Source organism: Numenius arquata, chromosome 10 (genome assembly GCF_964106895.1).
Source record: "Numenius arquata chromosome 10, bNumArq3.hap1.1, whole genome shotgun sequence".
Classification (NCBI taxonomy): domain Eukaryota; kingdom Metazoa; phylum Chordata; class Aves; order Charadriiformes; family Scolopacidae; genus Numenius; species Numenius arquata.
Genome location: NC_133585.1, coordinates 2,410,298 through 2,432,457, shown reverse-complemented (window position 1 = coordinate 2,432,457; position 22,160 = coordinate 2,410,298). Strand labels below are relative to the sequence as shown.

Below are 22,160 nucleotides of genomic sequence, written 5' to 3'. Positions count from 1 at the left end.
ATGGAAATTTGCCTAGCAAGGTGAGGTAATGAGATTGTTTTGGATGTCCTAGGCTCCTGACCTGACATCAAGGGGAAGAGCAGAGCCAGATTTCTCTTGGAGGACCTCTGAGGAAGATGATGCTGCAACCATCTCACTGAAGGTGGAAGACGGCTGTACCTGGAGCCTACCTGGAGGCCTGGGGTGATGCAGAGAGAGGACTGCTTTGCTGTCCCTGTCTTTCCTCCCTTCCTCAAGGAAGGATGGGCGGATGGACTTTAGGATTTCCCTGCAGGCTCTTTTCACATGAACACCAGGATCTGCCTGGTGCAGCCCAGGATGGAGGTACAGAATGCCGAGGATGGAGAGGAGGTAAGATAACACTTTTTGAGGAGAAATGCCTTATTTTAACAGTCTGAATGGGAGAGCACTGCTGTTGGCTGACAGGGTGGGTATCTTGTGGTCAGACCCTAACCCCCAGAAGGTGCCTCTGGAGGGGGTAGAAGAGTGTTGAGGGAGGAGGGGGCTGTTTGTGCACTGTGTCCATACGGATGAGCGGAGAAAGTACCTCCCAGGGACCTACTGCTCCCTGAAGCAGAGCTTCAGGGCTGAGCTTGCCACCATGGCCCAGCAGTCATGGGGAGAAAAAGCAATATGAGGCTGGTGGAAACCGTGTCCATCACTGATGCTTCTTCCACCACCAGAAATTTAATTCCCTGATGCTTTACGGAAGGCTGGAAAATACTCTGATCAAGTGGACGTAGCTGAAAGGCTTGCCTGAAAATCTTGTCTGTTGTATACTGGCTGCCTGTCTGCCAAGCTTTATTCATTGAACCCATAAGTTTAATGCTGCCAGTGTTTAATGGATAATGTTCAAAATCTAAATAAAAAATTGTTGGAACCTGAAATTATTCAGATATTAGGGTGGTGAAGAAGGGATTTTGCAACTCAGAAAAAAAATTACTTTTTCCCTGTTATATATATCTATTGCATTCTGTATTATTTCTCTATTTAACTGGTGTTGGCTCAGTGTAAAGAGACCTTTTCTGCAAGCTGCTTGTATGCTGACACCAGTGTAAATCACCCAAACCAGAAGCAAAATCCAGCCCAATGTCTGCTAAAGAAAAAAATGGGATACATCTGCGTGTCTAGTGCTTGTGGCCTCAGGGTGACTCACCATGACCAACATACTTAAGCGTGGGTACTCCCTTGGCACAAAACCTTTGTCATCACTTAACAGGGGAGGAAGAATAACATTGATCTTGCTCCTTCCCCTTGGCCAGCAGAGTTGTTGGGCTCAGTTAGAATCAGCGTTACTCTACTAAGCACACTAACGGGAAGACAGAGCCACAGCCTGAAATGTGTTTGCGGTCAGGCAAGGACTTCTGTATACATCTATTTTTGGTTTACGTGTCTTCTCCTTTGTGTATCTGAGTCACTCATTCCTTCGTGGTACGTGTGTCGTGCTGAAGAGGCAGCAAAGTCACAACTCTCTCCAGTCATTAACAGGACAAATCACTAACCAAATGCTTTTTTGAAAGCTTCTGTTCAGACATGGTCCTTCTGCTTTCCTCTAACATGGTGGCTGCGAAGCATCTCATCCTCACAGCTCGGGTGAGCTCTCCAAATAACCCACTTTTAAACTAAAATAAAAGTAGAGCCTGCACTGGTTATTCCACAGATCTGGAATAGCGCTTTTCATTACAATAGGGCTCCTTTCATTCAGATGTAGCCTCTTTGAGAAACCCTCTCTGAGGATGAGAAGAATGAAACACTAATCCTTGATCTTGAAAGATTATTATGAAATGGCAGATCTGAATGATGAAATGATGCTTTTATTTCAAAGAACGCTACAAATGAGAGCATGGTAATAACAACTCCCATATTCCCGAGAATACTGAGAGCTAGTCAGGAAGGGAGAAGAAAATAGAAGAGAGTAAGACTGCTTTGAAACCCCTCTGAACGTCCACAGAAATGTCACTTGTGCAAAACGTTAGCTAGATCTGATCAGAATGCAATGTAATGATACAGCGTTCGGTCACCTTTGAAAGAAGTTCCAACAACCTTCAATTTATGTTTCTGCACACCTGAAAGATTTTGGAAAGTCCAAAGCAAATGTAAAGTGAAATAGCTGTTCAAAGGGAGCAAAATGCCTTTGCTCTAGTTTTGCTGGCAGAAATGGTTTCTTCCACCACTTTTTTTTTTTTTTAATTGAAATCAAGGCAAGGAGATATTTCCTGCTTTTTCTGCGTTCTCCTTCCTCCCCCCTCTTCCTCTTTGGCAAGGGCCTCGCAAAATGACATTTCGCTCACCTGTGGATCTCCTCTTGTTCAGAAGTGACTGACAGAGAATGACAAGTGTGAAAAGGAGGACGCTGATGATTCCTATCGAGCACACAAACACCGCATAGACGTAGAGATCTGAAAGCCAAGCACAGGCAATGGTCAGTGTCACAGCTGTACCCTTCTCGCTTACAGGACAGAAACCAGTTACATCTGCAAGTTCTAAATAGACCCCAGCCCAAAAGATTTAGGGTAATAGTTCATAAGTAATTTAACCCTCCTAAAACTTTCATATAGTATCCTGCTCAGTTTAAAACTTGGCTGAAATCCCCGTAAATGCAAATTGGTGTAGTAACACTAAGAGGGCTTACATTTGGGAGGGAGGAAAGGGCTGGTTTTTTTCTTTCCTTTTTTTTTTTCTTTGTTTTTTGGTTGGGCAACCGGAAAACAAAAGAACTTCAGCTGGATAATTTCCCAGTTCAAACAGCTGTACTTTCTCATTTAAAAAGAAAAAAAAAAAAAAGTGGAGGGGTGGGAGGGCTGAATGGTTGAGGAAGGAGGACGAAAGTCTGAGATTGCTTCCTTTGGTGGAAGCACTAGCTTGAAAATTTTGTAATTTTTTCATAATTTTTTTTTTCCACTCTACGGCCTCAGTCTCCCTTCGTGGCTCGCATTCAGGTGCCATAACACATTCCCAGTGGAGGTGACAGGAGTTGTACCGTGGCAGATCAAGAGGGAGTATTTTGTTCAGAAGGAGAAATCTTTAATGACTTATTTCTGCTTTTACTAGAACTCTAAATAGAGTACTCTAAGGATGCTCTACCCATTAATGTCTTGAAATGTCCCTAGGGAGGTATATTGGCTTCTTTCCTGCTTTACAGAGAGGAAACTAAGCCTCGGAGGTCAAGTGTTCTTGCAGAAAATAGCGTTGCTGGAACTAGACCCCTGACCTGCAGTTCTGTGCTTTGTTGCCCTTATGCAGGACAGCAATATAGTTTGCAAACTGTAGGATGATTTCTCAGGGAAGGTTTGAGTTTGCACAGGAACTAGCAAAATTGGTCCTGATTGGGACACTTTTAATTGTCCCGTAGCATTGGATTAAACTGACATCTTGTACGGAACCAGTAGCAGTCAGATGCACCTTACCTTCAAAAAACTTCCAAGATTCATGGTTTTTCTTGAAACTGGGATCATCAGATGATTTTGATGAAATCACTGAAAAAAGAAAGAAAACAAATATGACATGACAAGAACTGAAAATGTGTGGCATAAAAAGTTGAGACCTCTTGAAGTAAATGTAGTTCCGCCTTAGACTTCAGTGCACCAAGATCTTGCTTTATCTCACAGGGTAATTATCTTTCAACGAAACCCTTCAGTTATAAAACAGAATTATAAAAATCAAATCTCATCTGGCTTGGCACCCCCCATGAGTGCTGTATGGCTTGAGACTGCCTCCCCGTTGTCATCTTATTCTAGGAAGATGTAACGTGTGGCTCTTCATCTGAAAGTTAAATGCAGTGAAGAACAGCAAAAGAACAGAAACACACTTTAGAAGAGCTGAGGCCTTAGAATAGGGTGGCCGTGTGCTTATAAATTCTGTAATGGCTTTGTGGGGAGTGTCCCAGGGAGAAAGCTGTCAATAATACTGTATGCAGCTGGTTTTATTCCAGCTCTGTGCTCTCAGTTACGTAGAACTTGTACCTCTAGGGTTGCAATTTGTGTTCTGTCCCAAAACAGGATACTTTTTAGAGAGGAGATGAACAACTTTTGCTCAAGAGGATGGGAATTTAATTTCCCTTGTGGTTATTATGAGGGATTTAAAACACTGTAGTCTATTGCTAAGACTTAGAGGTTAAGGAAAAGTAATATTTGGAAGAGCAGCAACTTTACTGAAGGACACGGCTCTGAAGGCTTCCTGAGAATGACTCTGCCACTTTAGGCAGAGCTTCTTTAAAAAACAGGGAAGTCATTCTAGCAGTGCTTGACACCGAAGTCATCTCTGTGGACACGATAGCGTTTCCCCAGCTTCAGGACTGACCCTGTAGGCTCCCGATTTGGTCCAACCTGCCTTCCTTCCAAAAGCCTGGTGGATGTCCCTTGGCAGGTTGAACTGGCCTGCCATTCCTACAACAGTGCCCAAATAACACACTGAGAGACCCCAAGCAAAAGCACTGCTCCTGAGTTCCTTTTTCTTCATACTTCCCTCAAAAGTTGGCTTCTGTGCCATGCCTTTTATATATACACGGATATGATACCTGCCTACCTGAAAAAACCCACCCATGCATGCATGGACTTTCTGAAGCGTGTCCAAATGCTTCAGAAATTGCCTATCTGAGCTGGAAAGCTGAACGCATCTACTTACCCTCGGTGTCCTTGGCTTAGATGTAGGAACAGACTTGGCTGAACATCTTAACTAACATAAACTGCTCTGTCACTGCTCTATCAACGACCACTGACCAGTGTAGAGCAGCTTAAGTTCTCAGCTGGCGTAATTCTGCGGGTGGGATTTTTTTCCCTGAGAAGAAAGACTGCATGACCACAAGTTGTCCCAGCTCACATCTATAGCCTAGAAGAGGGGATGGCTGAACGTCTATGTTCCGACTTGGTAAAGAGGGAAAATAGCTTCAGATTTTGTACAGAATTGCCCTCTCTGTTTCAGGAGGAGGAGCAGACGACAGAGCTCTGGGCAAATTGATGGATGTCAATGTTATAACAGTTGTACAACCCAGCGCTAGAATCCAAATGCTCTAGCTGCTGGATGACTATTCAAAACCCTCTCCTCTCTCCTCAGCCCCAGATTGTTTATACATGCTGGCATTTTTTGATGACATCAGATTAGATGACCTCACTTATGTTAATCCATCATTTTTTTCCCTGCTAGCAATGGAGCAGGAGTCTGGTGGCGTCCTCCAGATTACCAATGAGGTCTGAACGTCCAGGAGAGGTCCACGTGGGAAATCATTAAAGAACAAGTATCTTACTGAAAAGGGAATTCATTAAGGAGTGCCCTGTAGGGATGTGAAGTGTGGGGCTAATTCAAAGGATATGGAACTGCTTTCGGGACTAATGAAATCTTCAGCTCAGTTGTGATAAATGATGTGAAGAGCAACCTGAATATTTTAACAAATCTACTCATTTGTTACATGAAAGCATCACACAGGCAGATTTTTGACAAGTATTTTAGAATACCTTCCCTGGGAAAAAAAAAAAAAAAAAAAAGGCTTTAGTTCTTTTTTGTTGGGTTTTTCGGGCATAACTGCAGAGACATTAACTGGAACAAAATGTTAGACAAGACAGCAACTGTGATTTGTTTGAATACTGTTACCTTATTTGATAAAGCACAAGCAGTACAACTTAAGTATCCAAATGCTTCAGGCAATTTGTTTTGCTCCTTTTGCTGCGTCCTGGATCTAACTGCAATACAAGTAAATCCCTTTGCAATAAAAAGTGTAACTGATCATACTATAAAACACAAAATGTGTTTGGAAGAAAATTTCCTTGAAAAGCCCAAGTGTTACCACGGGGGAAACTGGAGACTTTATCGCCGCTCTGAAAAGAGTTGTCTTCCCTCCCGTGTGCAGCGAGTCCTGTGGCTCACAGTGCATTAACCGACTGCGAGCTAAGGCAGTCCTTTGCTTCCAGTAAAGAGAATTTTAGCAATAAAACAGTTGCTATGGTATTTAAAGCGATGTCATTTTTCAGATGTCCTTTAGTATCTTTGATCTGGATTTAGTATTAGAAGAAACACTCTTTTGGAGGGTCCGGGGTGGTCTCAAATCCCCGCTCTGATTATGTATTCATAAATCATACTAAAAATCAGGGAGGGAAGTAGTATTTAAGGGCTGGAGGGAAAAGTTTGAGCATTCCTTCTTTGCAATAACTAACTTGATCTGAACCCCACACTTTAGCTAGGAAGAGCAATGGGAAGTTCCTGTGTTACAGTTAGCAACAGCCTGAGCAGCTATGAAAGATGCAGAGTGGCTTTTCGTGAGGAGGGGTACGACGGGTGGTCTGACAGTATTTTATATTGCTTTTCCTTCTGCTGCCATTTACCTGGAATATGTCATTCCCTTCCCAAGCACTCCTGACAAATCCGTATGTTTCTCTATAGGCACTTAAGAAATTCCATCATTCAGTGAATGAGAAAACACTCTTTAAAATGCTGACCTGCCGTACGAAATGACACCGTCACAGGAAAACCCTGAATTCTCCATCTGATTTTCTGTCTATTTTTCCTTTTTTTTTTTTTTTTTTTTTTCCTGACAGCCTGCTACTTGTTCTATATCCCTTGGATACATCCGTTGGTCTATTTCGCAAGTCTTTCATACAAGAAACACATTTCTTGTTATCCCCTCCACCTTTCAGTGTACTGCCCTTGGAGACGGCTGCTGGCCTGGCGCAGAGGATTTGAGGGGAAGGGCCGGTTTAGTTTAAGCCCCCAGCTGCAACAGCACTTTCCTCCCTCACTGCTTCTCTCGGTGTCTTGACACCAGACCTGGCCCTCTCTAGCTCCCATCCTTCAAGTTATCCTCAGAATTTCCTCCCCATAGCACTGGTAAAAGGTGTGGTCTATCCTCTAGGAGATTCTGGGACTGTATGGTGACCTCCCAGCCCTGCAGGCTTCAGCCCTGGCCATCCCCTCGAGGTGCTGTTGGAAGTAACACCACCTGGTAGTTGCTCTCAGCCTCTCCTCTTCTCCTCCAGCACCGTGTTTGAACCTCTGGTTCTTTGTAGGTTGAGATGAGACCCTTGGCTTCCCTTCCCCACACCAGTCGCCAGCTTTGCCCCTTCCCAGAGGCTGAGGCAGTTGGGGTGACCAGTCCCCCTGCTTGCCAGTTCCTTCTTGGCACTGGCGGAATCTCTCCTTTCAGCCAAATCTAGAGGGTGAAGGAGGAAGAGATAGGGAGAGGAGGAGGAGAGCCAGTTCCAAGCCAAGCACAGGAACAGCGGGGAAGAACAACTGCTGAGCACCAAGCAAGCTAGTGCCTGAAGTTTGCAGGTCTGAATCCTGCCTGCAATAAAGTTCCATTTCCTATCCCTGTGTGGTTACAAGACTAACCACTGTGTCTTGGCTCCAGCCACCCAACGTGGGGTCAGTGCTTGTAAAACTTAATGCCCTCCAGAGACCGAGATGGCTGAGTTCAGGAGATGTTGGGCTGTAGTGTTTTTACTCCTCGTCATTCAAAAACAAGAGTGAAAACAGCAGCAAAAATCAGACAAGAAACTGCTCTTTGAGCTGTGAAGCTAATGAAACCTGTGTGACATACCCTAATGGCTCCCCTCTCCACAGCAACCTTAGTACACCTCCTCCTATGGTATGTCCAGGAGACCCAGTCTCCAACATGGAAGGTCACTGGGCACATGGCAGCTCAAGAATAGTAACTACCTTTTTTTGTTCTTACAGCTTTCTTTCAGTGAGGAAGTTCACGCAGACGTTCTCTCCCTCCCCGCAGTCAATTTCACATTACTTGTACAACCTTAATATCTTTAAGGCCGTTATCTCATTACAATCAGCCCATGAATTCAAAAGGGTGCAGACTAGTTACTGTGATCACGTAGGCTTTGGTTTCTTTAGGATACCAGGTTATGGATTACATTTGGTTGCAGGATTACATTTCCGACCCATGGTACTGATTGCTCTGGTGATTTGTATTTAGGAGCCTAATGAACTTTGGTGACATTTTCCTTTAAGTCCCACTTCCCTGGTCTTCTGTGCAAAAGAAGACACACACAGCTGGGGTCTGGGTGCTGGAGGGCTGGGCTTTCCCTGGTGGAGACAGGTAGGGTTCCAGTTTGGACTTGGGTCCTGCTCTGTCACTATTTATATTTCCGACTGTCGGCAACCAGGAATTAGAACAAAATCCCACATGAATGTCTCAGAGGCTTTCCAGACAACTTTTGCATACCCAGTAAGACCGAACAGTTTAGACTTGGATTTTCTTGCTGTTGTTTAAAATTGATCCATGGTGTTTCCTATTCATCTAAACAGAACTTCAGCTTTGGATTGTTAGTGTCTTTCATTATTGCTAGTAATAATCAGCTAATTACGTTATGTTAATGCCACCATTTCTCAAGGCAGGTTTAAACATTGCTGGTCAACGTGAAGCTGCTGTTTATCTCTTGTTATAGTGTGTTTTTCACATCTTTGTTCTCGTACTTCTGATAGATCAAAATCAAAGCGTGTGATACCTGAGAGGTATCCACAGGAGGCCATACCCTCACAAAGATTAGGTTTTGTTGTGACATTTGTCTCCCTGGTGTGTGTATAATCCAAAAGTGATACAGAAACCTGGATGACACCAGTGAAGTTGATGTTGAACAGAATGTGCTTTGGATAAAGACTACCTAAAAGTGTTTGAATCTATCTTGAAAAGGCCTGTAGCCAACAGAACTCCCTCAGAGCAAAACTGGTTTCAGAGGAGAGCTAGGGTCGCCTTCCCCAGAACATAAACTGGATACATGGGATTAGGGTTTTCCCAGCTACAGGAGTAACCTTTGCAGTCTACACACAACAATAAATTCAGCGTCAACAGCAATGGCAGAAACTTCATGAAGCGCAAAGAGAAGGCCCGAAGAGAAGACCTGTTTTCAACTTGGTTCAAAACCCTCCCTCATTTCTGGTCACTTCTTTATCTGAAGATCAATACCAGCAGGCTGGTTGCTGCTTTCCTAGCTCAGAGGGATGGAGCCCTTCTCCTATGAAAACAGGCTGAGAGAGCTGGGGTTGTTCAGCCTGGAGAAGAGAAGGCTCCGGGGAGACCTCATAGCAGCCTTCCAGTATCTGAAGGGAACCTACAGGAGAGACGGAGAGGGACTCTTTGTCAGGAAGTGTAGTGACAGGACAAGGGGTAATGGTTTTAAATTGGAAGAGGGGAGATTTAGATTAGATACCAGAAAGAAATTCTTTGCTGTGAGGGTGGTGAGGCACTGGAAGAGGTTGCCCAGAGAAGCTGTGGCTGCCCCGTCCCTGGAGGGGTTTAAGGCCAGGCTGGATGGGGCTTGGAGCAACCTGGTCTGGTGGGAGGTGTCCCTGCCTGGGGCAGGGGGTTGGAACTCGATGATCTTTAAGGTCCCTTCCAACTCTAACCATTCTATGATTCTATGATTCTCTGCTTCCTGCCTACAAGTGATAGAATCAAAAGTACAGAAGTGATACTCAAAATGCTACTCACCAACTGCTGCTAAAAGCAATGAAAACACCAAGAGAGGGGCAAAACATAGATCTAAAATAGAATGCTTCTATTTTGGACTGACCTGCTGCATATTCTTCAGAAAATAAGTTAATTTCTCCCTGTTCCTGTCTCTTTGTATTTAAATAATTATAGCATCTGTTTGTTCCTACTAGCAAAGTTGTAGAAACCTATAGCTGAATGTAAAGGAGTTTTAACTACTGTTATTCTGGTAAAAGGCAAAGGAAATAGACTATCTTCAACAATTCTACCAATCTTCTCGCTTTCTACATTTTATTATGGGCTGAATAAATTGCAATGTGCAAGTAAAGAAGTTGAGTATTAGGCTTTGTTCTCATATCCACACATAAAACTTAAAATAACCTAAATTCCGGTACCTTGTGGATGAACTTGCAAGAAAAGAAAAAAAAAAGGATCATGGCACAAGAAAAATGATAGAATTGAAATCAGTAGTCTCTCACCTCTTATTTCGGTAGCTGCTGTGCCATTTGACCATGCTGTCCACTTATTCCTGTGTTTGCCAATTTCCTGGACTTTGCATATATAATGTCCTTGGTCTGTTTGTTGGAGGCTTAGGATAAGAAATTTGTACATAGTTCCATGTTTCTCTTTCAGAAGATGCAGTCTTTGCTTGTGGAAATGGTGAGTATAATTTCCATAGTACTGGACAGAGCCAAACTTTGTCATTTTGATCATCAGGTACTCCTGGGTGGGTGATGCAGCGAAGACCCACCGCACAGCCAGCAAATTGTCCGTCTTTCTCTTTTGAGAAATGTGGCAGTAAAGGGTGGCATTATCCCCCTCGGAGTATCGCACGGTCGGTCCCGGAGAGACTGTCACATTTAAAGCCTCACAAACATCTGCGAAGGAAAGCAAAGATGGTGAGAGTCCTCTATATCGGCACAACAGCACCATAACCTGTCCCCTTGTGTAAGTCCACCCAACCGATGGCATCCCTTCATTGTGCAGAGATTTAATGAGCTTTCAGAACCCGACACCCACTGTCTCTCTGTGAATGTTAGAGATGGTATGAGGCTCTCCTTCGCTGAGTCTGCTCTAGTGCTCTTGCTGTCGCTAATTAATAAGACAGGGCTGAAGTGGACACCTTACTGCTGTTCATCACATCAACATATCTTTCATCCAACATCACATATCTTAAGTCATCTGAACAAGCGTTAATCTGAAACTAGCTTGGAGAAAGAGCCAAGAATGTCTTTTGGAAAGCTGTTCCTTGACCAGCTCTTCTGGCAACTTGCATCCTTCTTAGGACAGCCGGGCTAATTTGTTCCAATAGCCAGTTTATGCCCACTTGTTCCTGTGCCAACTTTAAGTTTAAATAAGTGTTTTCTTCTCTAGCACTTGCTTCCTAACTACATATAGAAAGCAATTATCTGGTATCTCAGCCTTTGCTATGTTGAGCTAAAGAAGTCAAGCTCTGTTAGTCTCCTCTAGTAAAGGGGTGTCTCCACTTCCCTATTCACCTTAGTTGCCCATCTCTGCATTGGTTCCAGTTGAAATTTTGGGTTTGATTGTAATTAATTTTTTTTTTTAATGTGGGTGCCTGGAATTATAGACAGTGTCTGGAAAGAAGGTCTCCAATGTCCAGTGAAATAGTCACGGTGCTCCCCAGATTTAACTGGCATATACCCTGCCTGGTGTATCCCACAATTATGTTGTCCTTTTTCATGATATTATCACATATATAATTAAATTATATACTTGGGCATTCTCCCTTCTTTGTCACTTGTGGTTCAGTTCCTAGCGTATCAGAGAAATTCTTACTAATACCCAAGTGCGTGGCTTTGCTTTACTGAGTTCTGCTCCACTTCTGTTACTTGGTCCTGTGTTTTTCCTACATTCTATCCCAATCTTATGCTAAATCGATAAGATTGTATAATTTCAATGTGCATTGCTTATGTTACTTCTTTTAGACATCATTTGTACAAACCTTACATGATGCTGTTCCGTAGATAATCACTGAAAGACTATTAACTTCCCTATACGCCTGTAACCAGCTCCTCATTTACACTTCCCCATGGCCTCTGTTTCAAGTAATATTTTCCTTATCGTAATCAAATGGTCATCTCAAGAGGCGTTAAATCTGTCAGATTAGTCCTTCTGACTACAAATTCAATTTAATCTGACATTATTTGAATGACAAAATATGACATGAGATTATACTGGGACAAATATCCAACCCAAACCATTCTATGATTCTGTGAAATTATTATTCCATTATTCTATTCATTTCTGACTCTTGTTTTTCCATTCTTCAGCATGAACCTAGCTTAGGCCAGTTGTTGGTCTCTCTGCTTTATTTCTAACCACGGCCAGGATTGGTGAAGGTTGAAAGAAATCCATAGCTGTTCATTAGAGGAAGATTTTTCTTTCCTGACCCAACTGATTTACGCTGGGCTGATTTTCTGAGGCATGGGAATCAACACTCAAGTTTATTTCCTTCCTAATATACGTTAAGAACGTTCTTATTAGTCATATCAGAGACTGATCTATTTTTGACCAATGGTATATGGTGGCGATGTGTTCCCTAAATGACTTGTAACGTGTAATCCATCGGTCTGATGGCATCCGGGAGAGAGAGAACCATATTTCAGCAGTGAGTGAGCAAGCACTCCCTGAAACGCACTCCGCAAAGCGTGAAATGGCCTCTAAATTGTGAATATTAAGCTTCCTGTTATGTGGATATCCTGTACCCAAATATTAATGAGAATTGTAACTCTGGGAGAATGATTTTTTTTTATTTTTTTTTTTCATATCTGGACACTTTTCTAGCACATCAGCTAGGAACGTTTTAACAAAGGGGATGAGCGTTTTGGCAGAGACTCGTCTGACATCAGCTCCTGAAACACAGACATACATTTATCTTCAAAATAAGCAAGTCAAGTATTTCCATTCTATTTCTGAAGGAGTATTGGAGGCAGAGGCACTGGTTTTATGGCCCCAGTGAAGCCATGAAATTGAGTGGCAAATTCTAACACCTTATTTAAAGTAAATCCACTAAATTAAAGAGGTTACACTGCAGTTGTTTGAGCAGAACCCTCTGAAAATTAATAGTATAATAATTACTTGGGGTAGTTTTAATAGAAAGCTCTACTGAATGGTGTGTGTTTTCTAAGTAGACATTATTTTTTCTTTATGAAGGAGAAAATAAGTTGTATAAAGAAAGTTTGGAGGTTTTTTAAAATTTCTTTAAGAAACTGCAGCTAAGCATGGCCTAGATTATTGATATAATTATCTGTGCATGATGTTTGCGTGTGCAATTCATGTAAGTGCCAAAGCAAGAGATTATTTTGGATTGCAGACAGCACACAAGTAGAACAGGATGTTGAAATTGAAAATTAAGGCTGAATACCACCAAAAGCTTTCCAGGCATGAAACTTCAGTTATTACTTGCTGGAGTTGCCTGACCTTGGTGCTTTACAGGCAGACGTGAAGATAAGACGGCTCCCTCTGCCATCAAAATAAAATTATATTTTGAAGGTTGTGCTGCTCAGGAAATAAGGAATAACTTTAAGAATTTCAATACTTTTGGAGGTCCTCATAATTACTTAGGCTATAAACGTTTAATAAATAATTCATAAAAACGTGGTTTGGGTAAATGAAAAACACAACCGTTTTCTACTGAAATTATGAACACGTCGTGAAAACTGTAAAGAAAAACAATTATGTCATTTTCCTGACATGTGAGCTTCTTGTTTGAAAAAGCTGGCTAGGATTAATTGTGGAATAGAGTCCCAAAGTAAAAGGCAAAAAGAATCATTGCTTAATTTGAAACTAGGCAGAACTTAGTGCCAAAAAGTACCCAAGAGAAAATACAGAGGAACTCAGATATGGTGACGATGGAAGCCTCTGCAAGAAGATAAAGCAGCATTGTCTGTGGCGTCTCTGATCCCTTTCTTGCTGTGTACACTCATACAAACATTGGCATTTTATACCTAAGGCTTCTACTTCTCCTCTGGGGACATCCCTTTTTATCAGGAAATATCAAATTTTGCATCCTTTGTGTTGTCTGATGAGTGGGAACCCGTCTCCTCTTTCTTCTGGGGCTCCTGCTGGTGTGGCAATGGGGCGAGTTTGGGACATTTCCTGATGCCTTTGCCATGATCTCATCTTATGTTGAACAGGGTCAGGTGACGCTTTATGAAAAACATTAAAAGTGTCCATGTGACTGTCCTCCCACTGCCACTGGAGCAGGAACGATGGTGGATTCTGGAGGAAAGAGGTCATTTACCTCTTACGTGGAGAGGAAAAGCCTCATTCACGGCTCCCAGACACCGGCAGAAATGTTCCTCCTGCCTGTAGCAAGCGCTGGATCAACCCCAAAGTGAGGTTTTACCCTTGTAACGGGCTCCTCGCCAAGGCAGGAGACTCCTCCACAACGTGAGAGCAGGCTCGTGTGCCAACAGAGCACTGGATTTCTACACTTCAGATTGCTGCTTGAAGTGGGGAAACACTGGTTTTCTTCTCCTGCCTTCCCAGTACAGTGTGATGTACCCGCTCAGGTGGAGCCCACCACAAGAGTTTTAGTCTTGCTTCTGCTTGGAAAGGGAAACTATTTATAGAAAAGGGGAGGAGAGTGAGTCAAGGACTTGAGGATTCCTTTGCAGGGCGCTGAGTCATCAATCACGTCTTTCCCATTTGTAATTAGCTCGTTTAGTTGCCCCCATCCCGATGTTTTAGCTGTTTGTTTCTTGGGTACCCTCCACCTGCAGGTCTCACCAGCCTGTTGGGGTTCAGGGAAGGTCACTGTGGACTACTCTGGTTTGAAAAATCCTATTTTGAAGATAGTTGACTCTATATTACACAGCAAAACGCTTCCACGGCACCATCAGAAGTAAGAAATTACACTTTTAGCAGCCAAAAACCTGTCTGTGCCGGAAGAGTGGCAGGGGACCCACAGTCACTGCAGGGTCCCCACGTTTGGTGAGCAGTTTCAGCGGGGCTGCCTTTTGGTGGAAGAACCCCAGCTACTTCGGTGGAGATACTCACGAGTACTGGGCACTACTGCTCAAGATCCGAGATCAGTGTTACACATAAGCCCCTTTTCCTTCCTCCATGGGGACTGACTGGCAGAATCTACAATATTCCTTTTTTTTCCTCAGCCCCTGTGACAGCTTAAGGGACAAGAGAGGCACCTCGTCAGGGTAGGTGCCTTCTGGTCTTGGATTTCCATGACCAGAAGCATATTGGGATGGCTTTTACCCCTGTTGTAGTTTGTTCTGTGAAACAACGCTACTGTCAAAGCCTGCTTAATTTTGACTTCGCTACAACTGCAAAGTTAGAAGAGCAGATAGGCCAGGAAGAAGCAAAGCTCTTTGTTTAAATGAAAATAATTAGGAGCCTGGCTAGCAAGATCGCCAAAAGCAAGCAGCTGTTTTCAGTTGGAGAGGATCTGTCTGCGAGTTTCACAAGTCAGAGGCTCCTTCTCTGCGAAAGCCTATGAAGCGACTGAAGATGGACTTGAACCAAACCTCTGCCTCCACCATCTCCTGCCCTTTTTAAGGTGAAGATCCAAATCCAACTCTCGTTATTAACCGCGGATGAGCAGGGCTTCCCCGCTCCCTAACCCGAAGTTCGGATCCGGACTCTGTGTCCGTTTTTGCAGCTTTAGGACACCACGCTGGCCACCGCCCCTTTGATTTTGGGGGCAGAAAGGTCTTGAGCGCAGGAGGTTTCTTCCAAGTCACCTGTGGGTTCCGTTTCCACCGGGTGCCTATAGGATGAATGCCCCCGTGGAGAAGGCAATGCCCAATCTCCCCTCGCCTCAACTTTGCCCGGGCAGCTGAGCATTGTCCCGCCCGGCGCGGGAGGTGGCAGGGGACACATTTCCATAAACTTCTGCATGGGAAGAGAGGGGGGGGCGGTATTTTTGGTGACAGCGGCGTTGCGGGTCAGGTCGCCGTGCAGAAGCGCTGCTGCGGGGCGCCGTGGGGGCGGCGAGGGACCACCCCAGGCGGGGGGCGGCGGGGAGAGCCCGGCCGGCTGTGGGGGCAGCGGGGCGATGGGGAGGGTTCTGCCGGGCATCCCCGGCCGGCGCCCCCCCCCCCCCGCACCCCAACCTCTCCTGGTGCCCGAGCCCCGGGAGCCGCCGCGGCCCCTTCCCCGGTGCCCACGGTGCGGGGGCGGGGGGTGGGATCCGAGGGGCGAGCGGCAGCTCCAGGCGGAGCCCAGGGTCCCGCCGGCGGCCGAACTTGGAGGGGGGTGCTCCGTCCCGGCCGGGAAGGGGATGCCGGGGCCGGGCGCTGCTCGCCCGCGGTGCCGCTTACCTGGGGCCGGGGCCGTGGCCAGCAGGGCGGCCAGCGCCGCGGCCAGGAGGCGCATGGCCCGCGGGGCGCCGGGGTTCCCGTCCCTTCCCTCCCTCGCCGAGCTGCCTCCCTCCTCTCCTCCCCGGCCTCTCGCCTCCTCCCCGCCCGGTCCTCCCTTCTCCCCTTGCCTTTCATCTCCTCCCCTTTCTCCTCCTTTTTTTCCGCTTTCTTCCTTCCCTCCCTACTTCTCTGCTCTTCCCACCGTCCTGCCCCCCCACACCCCCCCGCCCCCTTCAACTTCCCCTCCTCTTTTTCTCGCCTTCTTTCCCTTTCTTATCCCCCCACCGTTCCCGGGCCTCTGGGGTGGCACTAGGGCTAGATAGGGGTGCTCCATCTCTAGTCCCCGTGGTCCCCCCCTGTGCACACACCCCCCCTGCCCGAAGGACATGGATCTGTGCAGATGGAAAGCGGGAAGCTCCCTTCTCCCACCACAGAAAGCCTCTTTGGGAGCGGGTGAGAGAGATCCTGTGGGCTGTGGGGCAGGGTGGTGGGACGAGGAAGGCTGTGTCATACATCCTCTCTGCTTTCCTGGAGGTGTGGGAAGTTTTTCAGGCCCTCACGGCTATTCCCCTCATCCCGCTCCTTAACTGGAACAGAACCACCGTTTCCAGGCAGCTCTAGCTAACGGCTGTCTCTCTTTCCCTGGGCTCTGTTGGTGGCAGGCTGGGGACAAGGGGGTCTGGCAGGCAGGAGTGGCCCTTCAGCAGGCATGGGGTGGATGCTTTAGGCTGTTTGGAGACCTGTACTAGGACAGTACCCACGGTGTTCAGGTGTTGGATGGATTTTACCCTCTCCTGTGGCAGCACAACCGCTGGCATTCACCCTCTCTTTAAAAAAGTTCTAAATTAATTGCTATAGCAGCTTAAGGTGCATCCCCCCCAAGGTTACTGGGCTTGTTTTGCCAAATAGCACTATGCTTCTTGGCCAGAAAGGAGAAGGGAAGTTGGCACCTGGGAGTCTACTCTTCCCCCTTGCCCCTTTTGCAAGTGTTTATCATTTTAAAAGCCCACAAATCTCCAGAGACATGGCCTTAATCCTTCTGCCAGCAGGTATCATGGGTGATGCCTGATTTTAGTGTTCACGTTGGGTGCAGTGTGGATGATACAAGCACTTTGGCATTTCTGCTTCCCTGGATCAAGCAATTAGTACAGATTTTGCTACTCCACCCCTCTCCTAGTAATCTATTGGGCAGGATAATACATGTCTGCTTTTAAGGATCACAGATAATTTAGCGTGTTCTTCATCTGATCCTTATGAGACCGAACACTGCCTTTAATATCAGGCAGTTCGTTTTCCCCAGGGACAGGCTTCTGCGTCCGTACAAACACTCCTCGCGAGAGCATGGCAGGTCTGGATTATGCACAGAACCATCAGCAGACGTGAGGAAACAGGGAGTTGTTGAAAGTTGTACTGCCTGGGGACCTAATTAAGATTTGTAGATTCGACTTCTTTAACACGGCAAAGGGAAATCCTATCAAAGAGATAAGCAAATTCAAAAAGAAACAGCCAAATTCACCAAAAAACTACCGGCAATTATTTAATTTGATGGTCCTGCTGGAAGCTCCATCTCAGGCAGTCCTTGGACTTGATTGCGGGGGAAACCAGGCATGGCTGATTTTGCATACTCTTTCCCAAAGCATTTGCTGTTTGCCATCGTTGGAGAAAAGATATTGGGCTGGATGGACATTTTAGACCTTCTCATATAATTCTGCTAGGCTAAGTCATGCCTCACTCCATAAATTCCTTCACTCTACAGATCTTTCAATGGTGTGTACAAAATACTGATGTAAAGATATCAAAAAGGACTGCCCAAGCTCTCGTGTGAGTGCCTGGACCCTACAGAGCTTAAAGATACACTATGAGAATCAGTATCAATGTTTGTCATTCTTTATCAGCCCATCCCAGTCACCGATGCACTAACAGCTCCTTTAATTGCATCAAGAACCCTAATGAGCTTTGGGACAGAGCTAGGACGATTGATTGGTGAGAAGGCTTCATACGGTGTATTTGCCTGTGACAGAAGATAGGTAGAAGAAGAGTCAGAGGCACATCTGGACTTCTCCAGTCTCCTGAAAACATAGTCTTTCTGTTTTGCTGCTTGTGATCTCTGCACCTTTGACAGTTCCCCGTGTGTTGTGGGTTCTCTCTTCTGTGTAGAATTATTTAGTTCATTTCTCCCCCACCGAAAGATCGCCATTAACATAACACAAAAAGCACTCCTTATTCTTAAAGGGATACTTCTTTTAAATGTCAGAATGTAAAGTGGTTTAGGCTGAGAGTCTTTTCTCCTTGTCATTGCATAAATAAGCTCAGGTGATGCTGCCTATTTAGTTGTGGGTTTTTTTACCAAGGTTTTAGCTTTTCTTTGCATGGCTAGGAACAGGACCATAAGTTTCTATGCAAGGGTCTCTCTCTTGCCGCTAAGGTGCCGCCAGCAACATTTGTTGGGCAACCCAGCACCTAATGTACCTAAATAAATCTGCATTTTGCCAGCTCTTGGGATATACTCGTGGGCCAGACAGCACTACTCAGGCTAGGGAAGTGGAAAAACGTAGACTGCTGACCTCCCGATCTTCTCAGATTTGCTGCTGACTTGTTGGATGATGTTACGCAGATCGGTTCCAGCCTCTGGGCTGCAGCTGGGTCATCTGTAACCTTTCTTCGTGCCTGGATTGGAAGGGTTTGCTAATGGAACTGGGGGGGACCTGCATGGAAGGTTGCAATTATGTGGTTTGCATTATTTCACCGTTAAAATCTTTCATCCCTTCAACCCATTTGGAGCAGCCCAGATGTTTCTGCTTTTGCAAAACCTTCACTCAAGCTTGTTGATGCCTTGTACCTGATACTGCCAGAGTTTACCCATGCACTAAAACTCCCAGGGGCCAAATGAAAGTGCAGTATAATCCCCTTTTTTCACCCCCCAGGCTGGGCACACAGCTCTGTAAGGCAGTGCACCCCCCCGTAGCCTCTCTGGAAGTGTGCTGACGCCTGCGAGCGGAGCCTCTGACCCGCAGGATACGGCTTTCTCGGCTTTGGCAGCACTGACGTGGCCTCGTTTCCTGCCGGAACGGGTCTGCCCTGATGTGGAAAGTGCTTACTCAGCGCTTTGGTGCAGCTGACACAGCTCAGACTGCCTTTTCCCGCAGAGCCTGGAGCCCCTCGCTCCCCAGGGGCAGCGTTATTGAAATCATCAGCCTCAGTTGCTCTGGGCCCCCCTTTGCCTCTCTGCAAAGTCACTTCTATCAGGGAACGTTAACAACAGGTTTTTGCTGTCCCGTCCTCCCTCCCTGGCTGCTATTCTTAACCTGTCTTCTTCTATTAAAAGGTCTCAGCTTCATATAGTGTCATCTGAGGACCACTGCAAAAGTCCATTGCAGTTCCAGTTCTGCTCTCCAAAGCTATTAAAATGTCGCTTTTAGCTGTCCGTATTTCTGGCAGTAGGTGAGCAAATGTCATGCTAAGATGGATTTCAAAGCCTTTTCAGAGCATTAATATGTTCTGGCTACGCATTCTCATTAGGCGCATGTCCCGTTTAAGACATTACTGAGTGCTTTGCTGTGGGCTACCCGCTGTGCGCCTGCTGATCCCACTCTGCTCGGCTCAGAACAGGCATTGACTCCAGAACCACACGGTCATTGAGAGTTTCCCTGACCATGCACCATGTCATCCTCTGTTTTGACTTGTCTGTCTCCCCAGATAAGTGTTGCCACCAAGTCTGAGGAAGCACAAGCCTCTCCTGAAGACTGAAGGGACGTGGTTGATCTGTGAAGTCTCCTGCCTCGTGGGATTTGGTCTGTGCTTTCTGCACACCCTGTGCTGGCAGCGTATTTAAAACTTGGTGTCCAGAATTTGTCTCCAGATCTTCAGTCTGAGAGATATTCCACTGCCTTATTGTCGACAGGATGTGTAAGAATGACTCTACTGGGAAAGCAATGACCCGTCTCTAGCTCAGTGCCCTCTTCCTGACTGGCTGATGGCAAATCATAGAATCATAGAATGGTTAGAGTTGAAGGGCACCTTAAAGATCATCCAGTTCCAACCCCCCTGCCCTGGGCAGGGACACCTCCCACCAGATCAGGTTGCTCAAAGCCCCATCCAGCCTGGCCTTGAACCCCTCCAGGGATGGGGCATGCTTAAAGAAGTGCAGTATGGCCAGGGAAAACACACTGTGTTCCCAGGAATTTTCCCAGGAATATTCCAGGAATACTGTGTTCCCAGGAGACTTTTCCAGCTTTGCTTTGCAACACTCACTGCCTCAGCAAGACGTTGTATCATCTCAGATGCTCACTGATGGGGCCCGACCATGCTACGTGTGCCTTTCTCTCTTCATTCTGGGCTGAAGAGACAGAATTTATTAGAATATCCCTCCTCCCTGGTCAAGGTGGCTCCCACAGTGCTGGATATGGCCCTGTTCGGATTGCAGCCTGGTGGTTACAGAGGGAAAACCTTCTTAGGTGAAGCTGATCAGGAAAGAATCACCGAACCTGCCCAGGGACACTCAAACAGCCGCTGCTGCCGACTGGTGCTACATGGCTGATGGCAGAATGAGAAACTGCGCATCTGAGTTGCAAGAGGTGAGATTAGATATTAGAAGATGCTTTCTACCCACAACGTCAGTGAAGGGCTGGAATAGGGAGGTGGGGGGCCCTCATTGCAAGAGGCTTTTGAATTCAAATATTTGTCAGAAATGGCCTAACTGTAGCTGATAAGCTTTTCAGAAGGATGTTGGACCAGATATTGGAAGAGATCTGAAGAACTCTTCTAGCTTTATTTTTTTTGATACTGTTTTATGGTCTTTCTCTCTCTGTTGTCTCTCTTGGTAGAAATACTAAATCCTTGAACAGGCCACAGAAAAGACATTTAAGCTCTTCACTTTTCACATCCCATAATAACATTTTGTCTCTGACCTACTTTGTCTTACTCAGGCACAGCATCTTGCTCTCTTATCTCCATTTTCTACCATGTCCCCCAAGACTTTCTTCTCTTTCTGCTTTTCTTAAGTTCAGATAATAAATCCTGCGTCTCTGTGTTCTGTATTTTTTTAAAACATTCCAGGCTGGAAACGAAGTACCCACACACATACCCACAGTGCAGTTTGTTGTCAGAAAAGCAGGGAATCCTTCCCTAACCTCAGGAATGTCCCTGGAAGACGTGCTTGCCTTTTCCTCTGTTGTCAGGAATGGTGTTGCTACACTTTGGCAGCCGCTAACTTTATAAAAAGATTCTTTAAACTTAAAAACAGGAGTAAAAACCTACTGTTTCTTAAGGAATTCTCTCAGTAAAGATCTTTACCAGAGACAGTTTCATCAGTAAGCACCAGTCAAATTTAGTATGCGATACAGGGTTGAGTAGTGGTCAAACTTGGACCTCTGAGCTTCAGGAGGAGTTATGGATGAGACAAGTGGTTATGTTTCCTGCTGAGCAGTAAAATAAGGAACAAATATCCATCCAAATATCCAGCAGGTCCATGAACTGCTTAAAAAGTTACCTCACTTGTTTTCCTAGGATCTCTCTGAAGATTTTTTGGCACAACTTTGAATAAACAAAATATTTGACTTTCATGTCCTTCAAATATTGAATATTTTAGGATATATTCTTTCTCATGTTGTAAATGAGGATGGACAGTGTCTACCTTTAAGTGAAAAATAGGCTGATAATGTAGCGAGTTAAAGGCATCTCCTTCGCATAGCTGTCAGGTGCCGAATATTATGTGTTCTTCATCTTCTTTCCTTTAAAGGTAAAAATAAGGAGCGAAAGAAATGCTTTATCTGTTCTTTTTTAAAGAACAGAAGTTCAGGTGCCATTTGCTAAATGATTCTTTGCAGAGAATATGAGAGAAGCCACATCTCGCATACCGTACATACCGTATGCTTGGATGCAGCCTTTAACCAAACAGAGACATTTTTCTTAGCGGTGTTGTGGCCACGTGGATGAGATGTAGAGTTGCCATATCACAAGATGAGCTTGCATTTCTTCCGTCTGAAAAGTTACCTCGTATAAACTCTCAAATTTGCACTACTTACTTATTTTAAAAAAAAAAATAAATAAAAAAGAATTTGATCTTTTTTCCTGCATTCCTCTCCTTACGTGAGAAGCCAATAGACAAAGTTCCTCGTGTGTCTGCCAAAGCAGGGAGAAGATAACTCCTTCAACCACAGGCCTTAGAGAAGCACCAAATTATTTGCACTGTTTGATGGAGGAGGGGAGGTCCTGACCCATTAAAATTAGTGATTTTGATGTGGTGAAGTAGCAGCCAGATCCCTTTTGGCTGTGTCCGGTCTGATTTGCTGGCTCCATGGCTACGTTGGACAATAGTCTGTGCAGGGCAGCGGGGACGTGGGCAGAATGACAAGTGAGCAGCCGTGAAATTCCTCTGTGCAAGTACA

At 45.4% G+C, this 22,160-nt stretch overlaps 1 protein-coding gene across 1 annotated transcript in view; it reads right to left on the bottom strand.

Annotated features, from left to right (window-relative positions):
• Window positions 1–15,860, bottom strand: part of VSTM4 (V-set and transmembrane domain containing 4) — a 35,209-nt gene extending 19,349 nt beyond the window's left edge. Inside the window, exons 1-4 of the mRNA XM_074155041.1 lie at window positions 15,736–15,860; window positions 9,913–10,311; window positions 3,408–3,476; window positions 2,292–2,399 (exon numbers count right to left, since the gene is read on the bottom strand). Of these exons, the coding sequence (XP_074011142.1) occupies window positions 2,292–2,399; window positions 3,408–3,476; window positions 9,913–10,311; window positions 15,736–15,790 (631 nt within the window). The 5' untranslated portion in view covers window positions 15,791–15,860. The remainder of the gene's footprint in view (window positions 1–2,291; window positions 2,400–3,407; window positions 3,477–9,912; window positions 10,312–15,735) is intronic.
• Window positions 15,861–22,160: the final 6,300 nt, after the last annotated feature.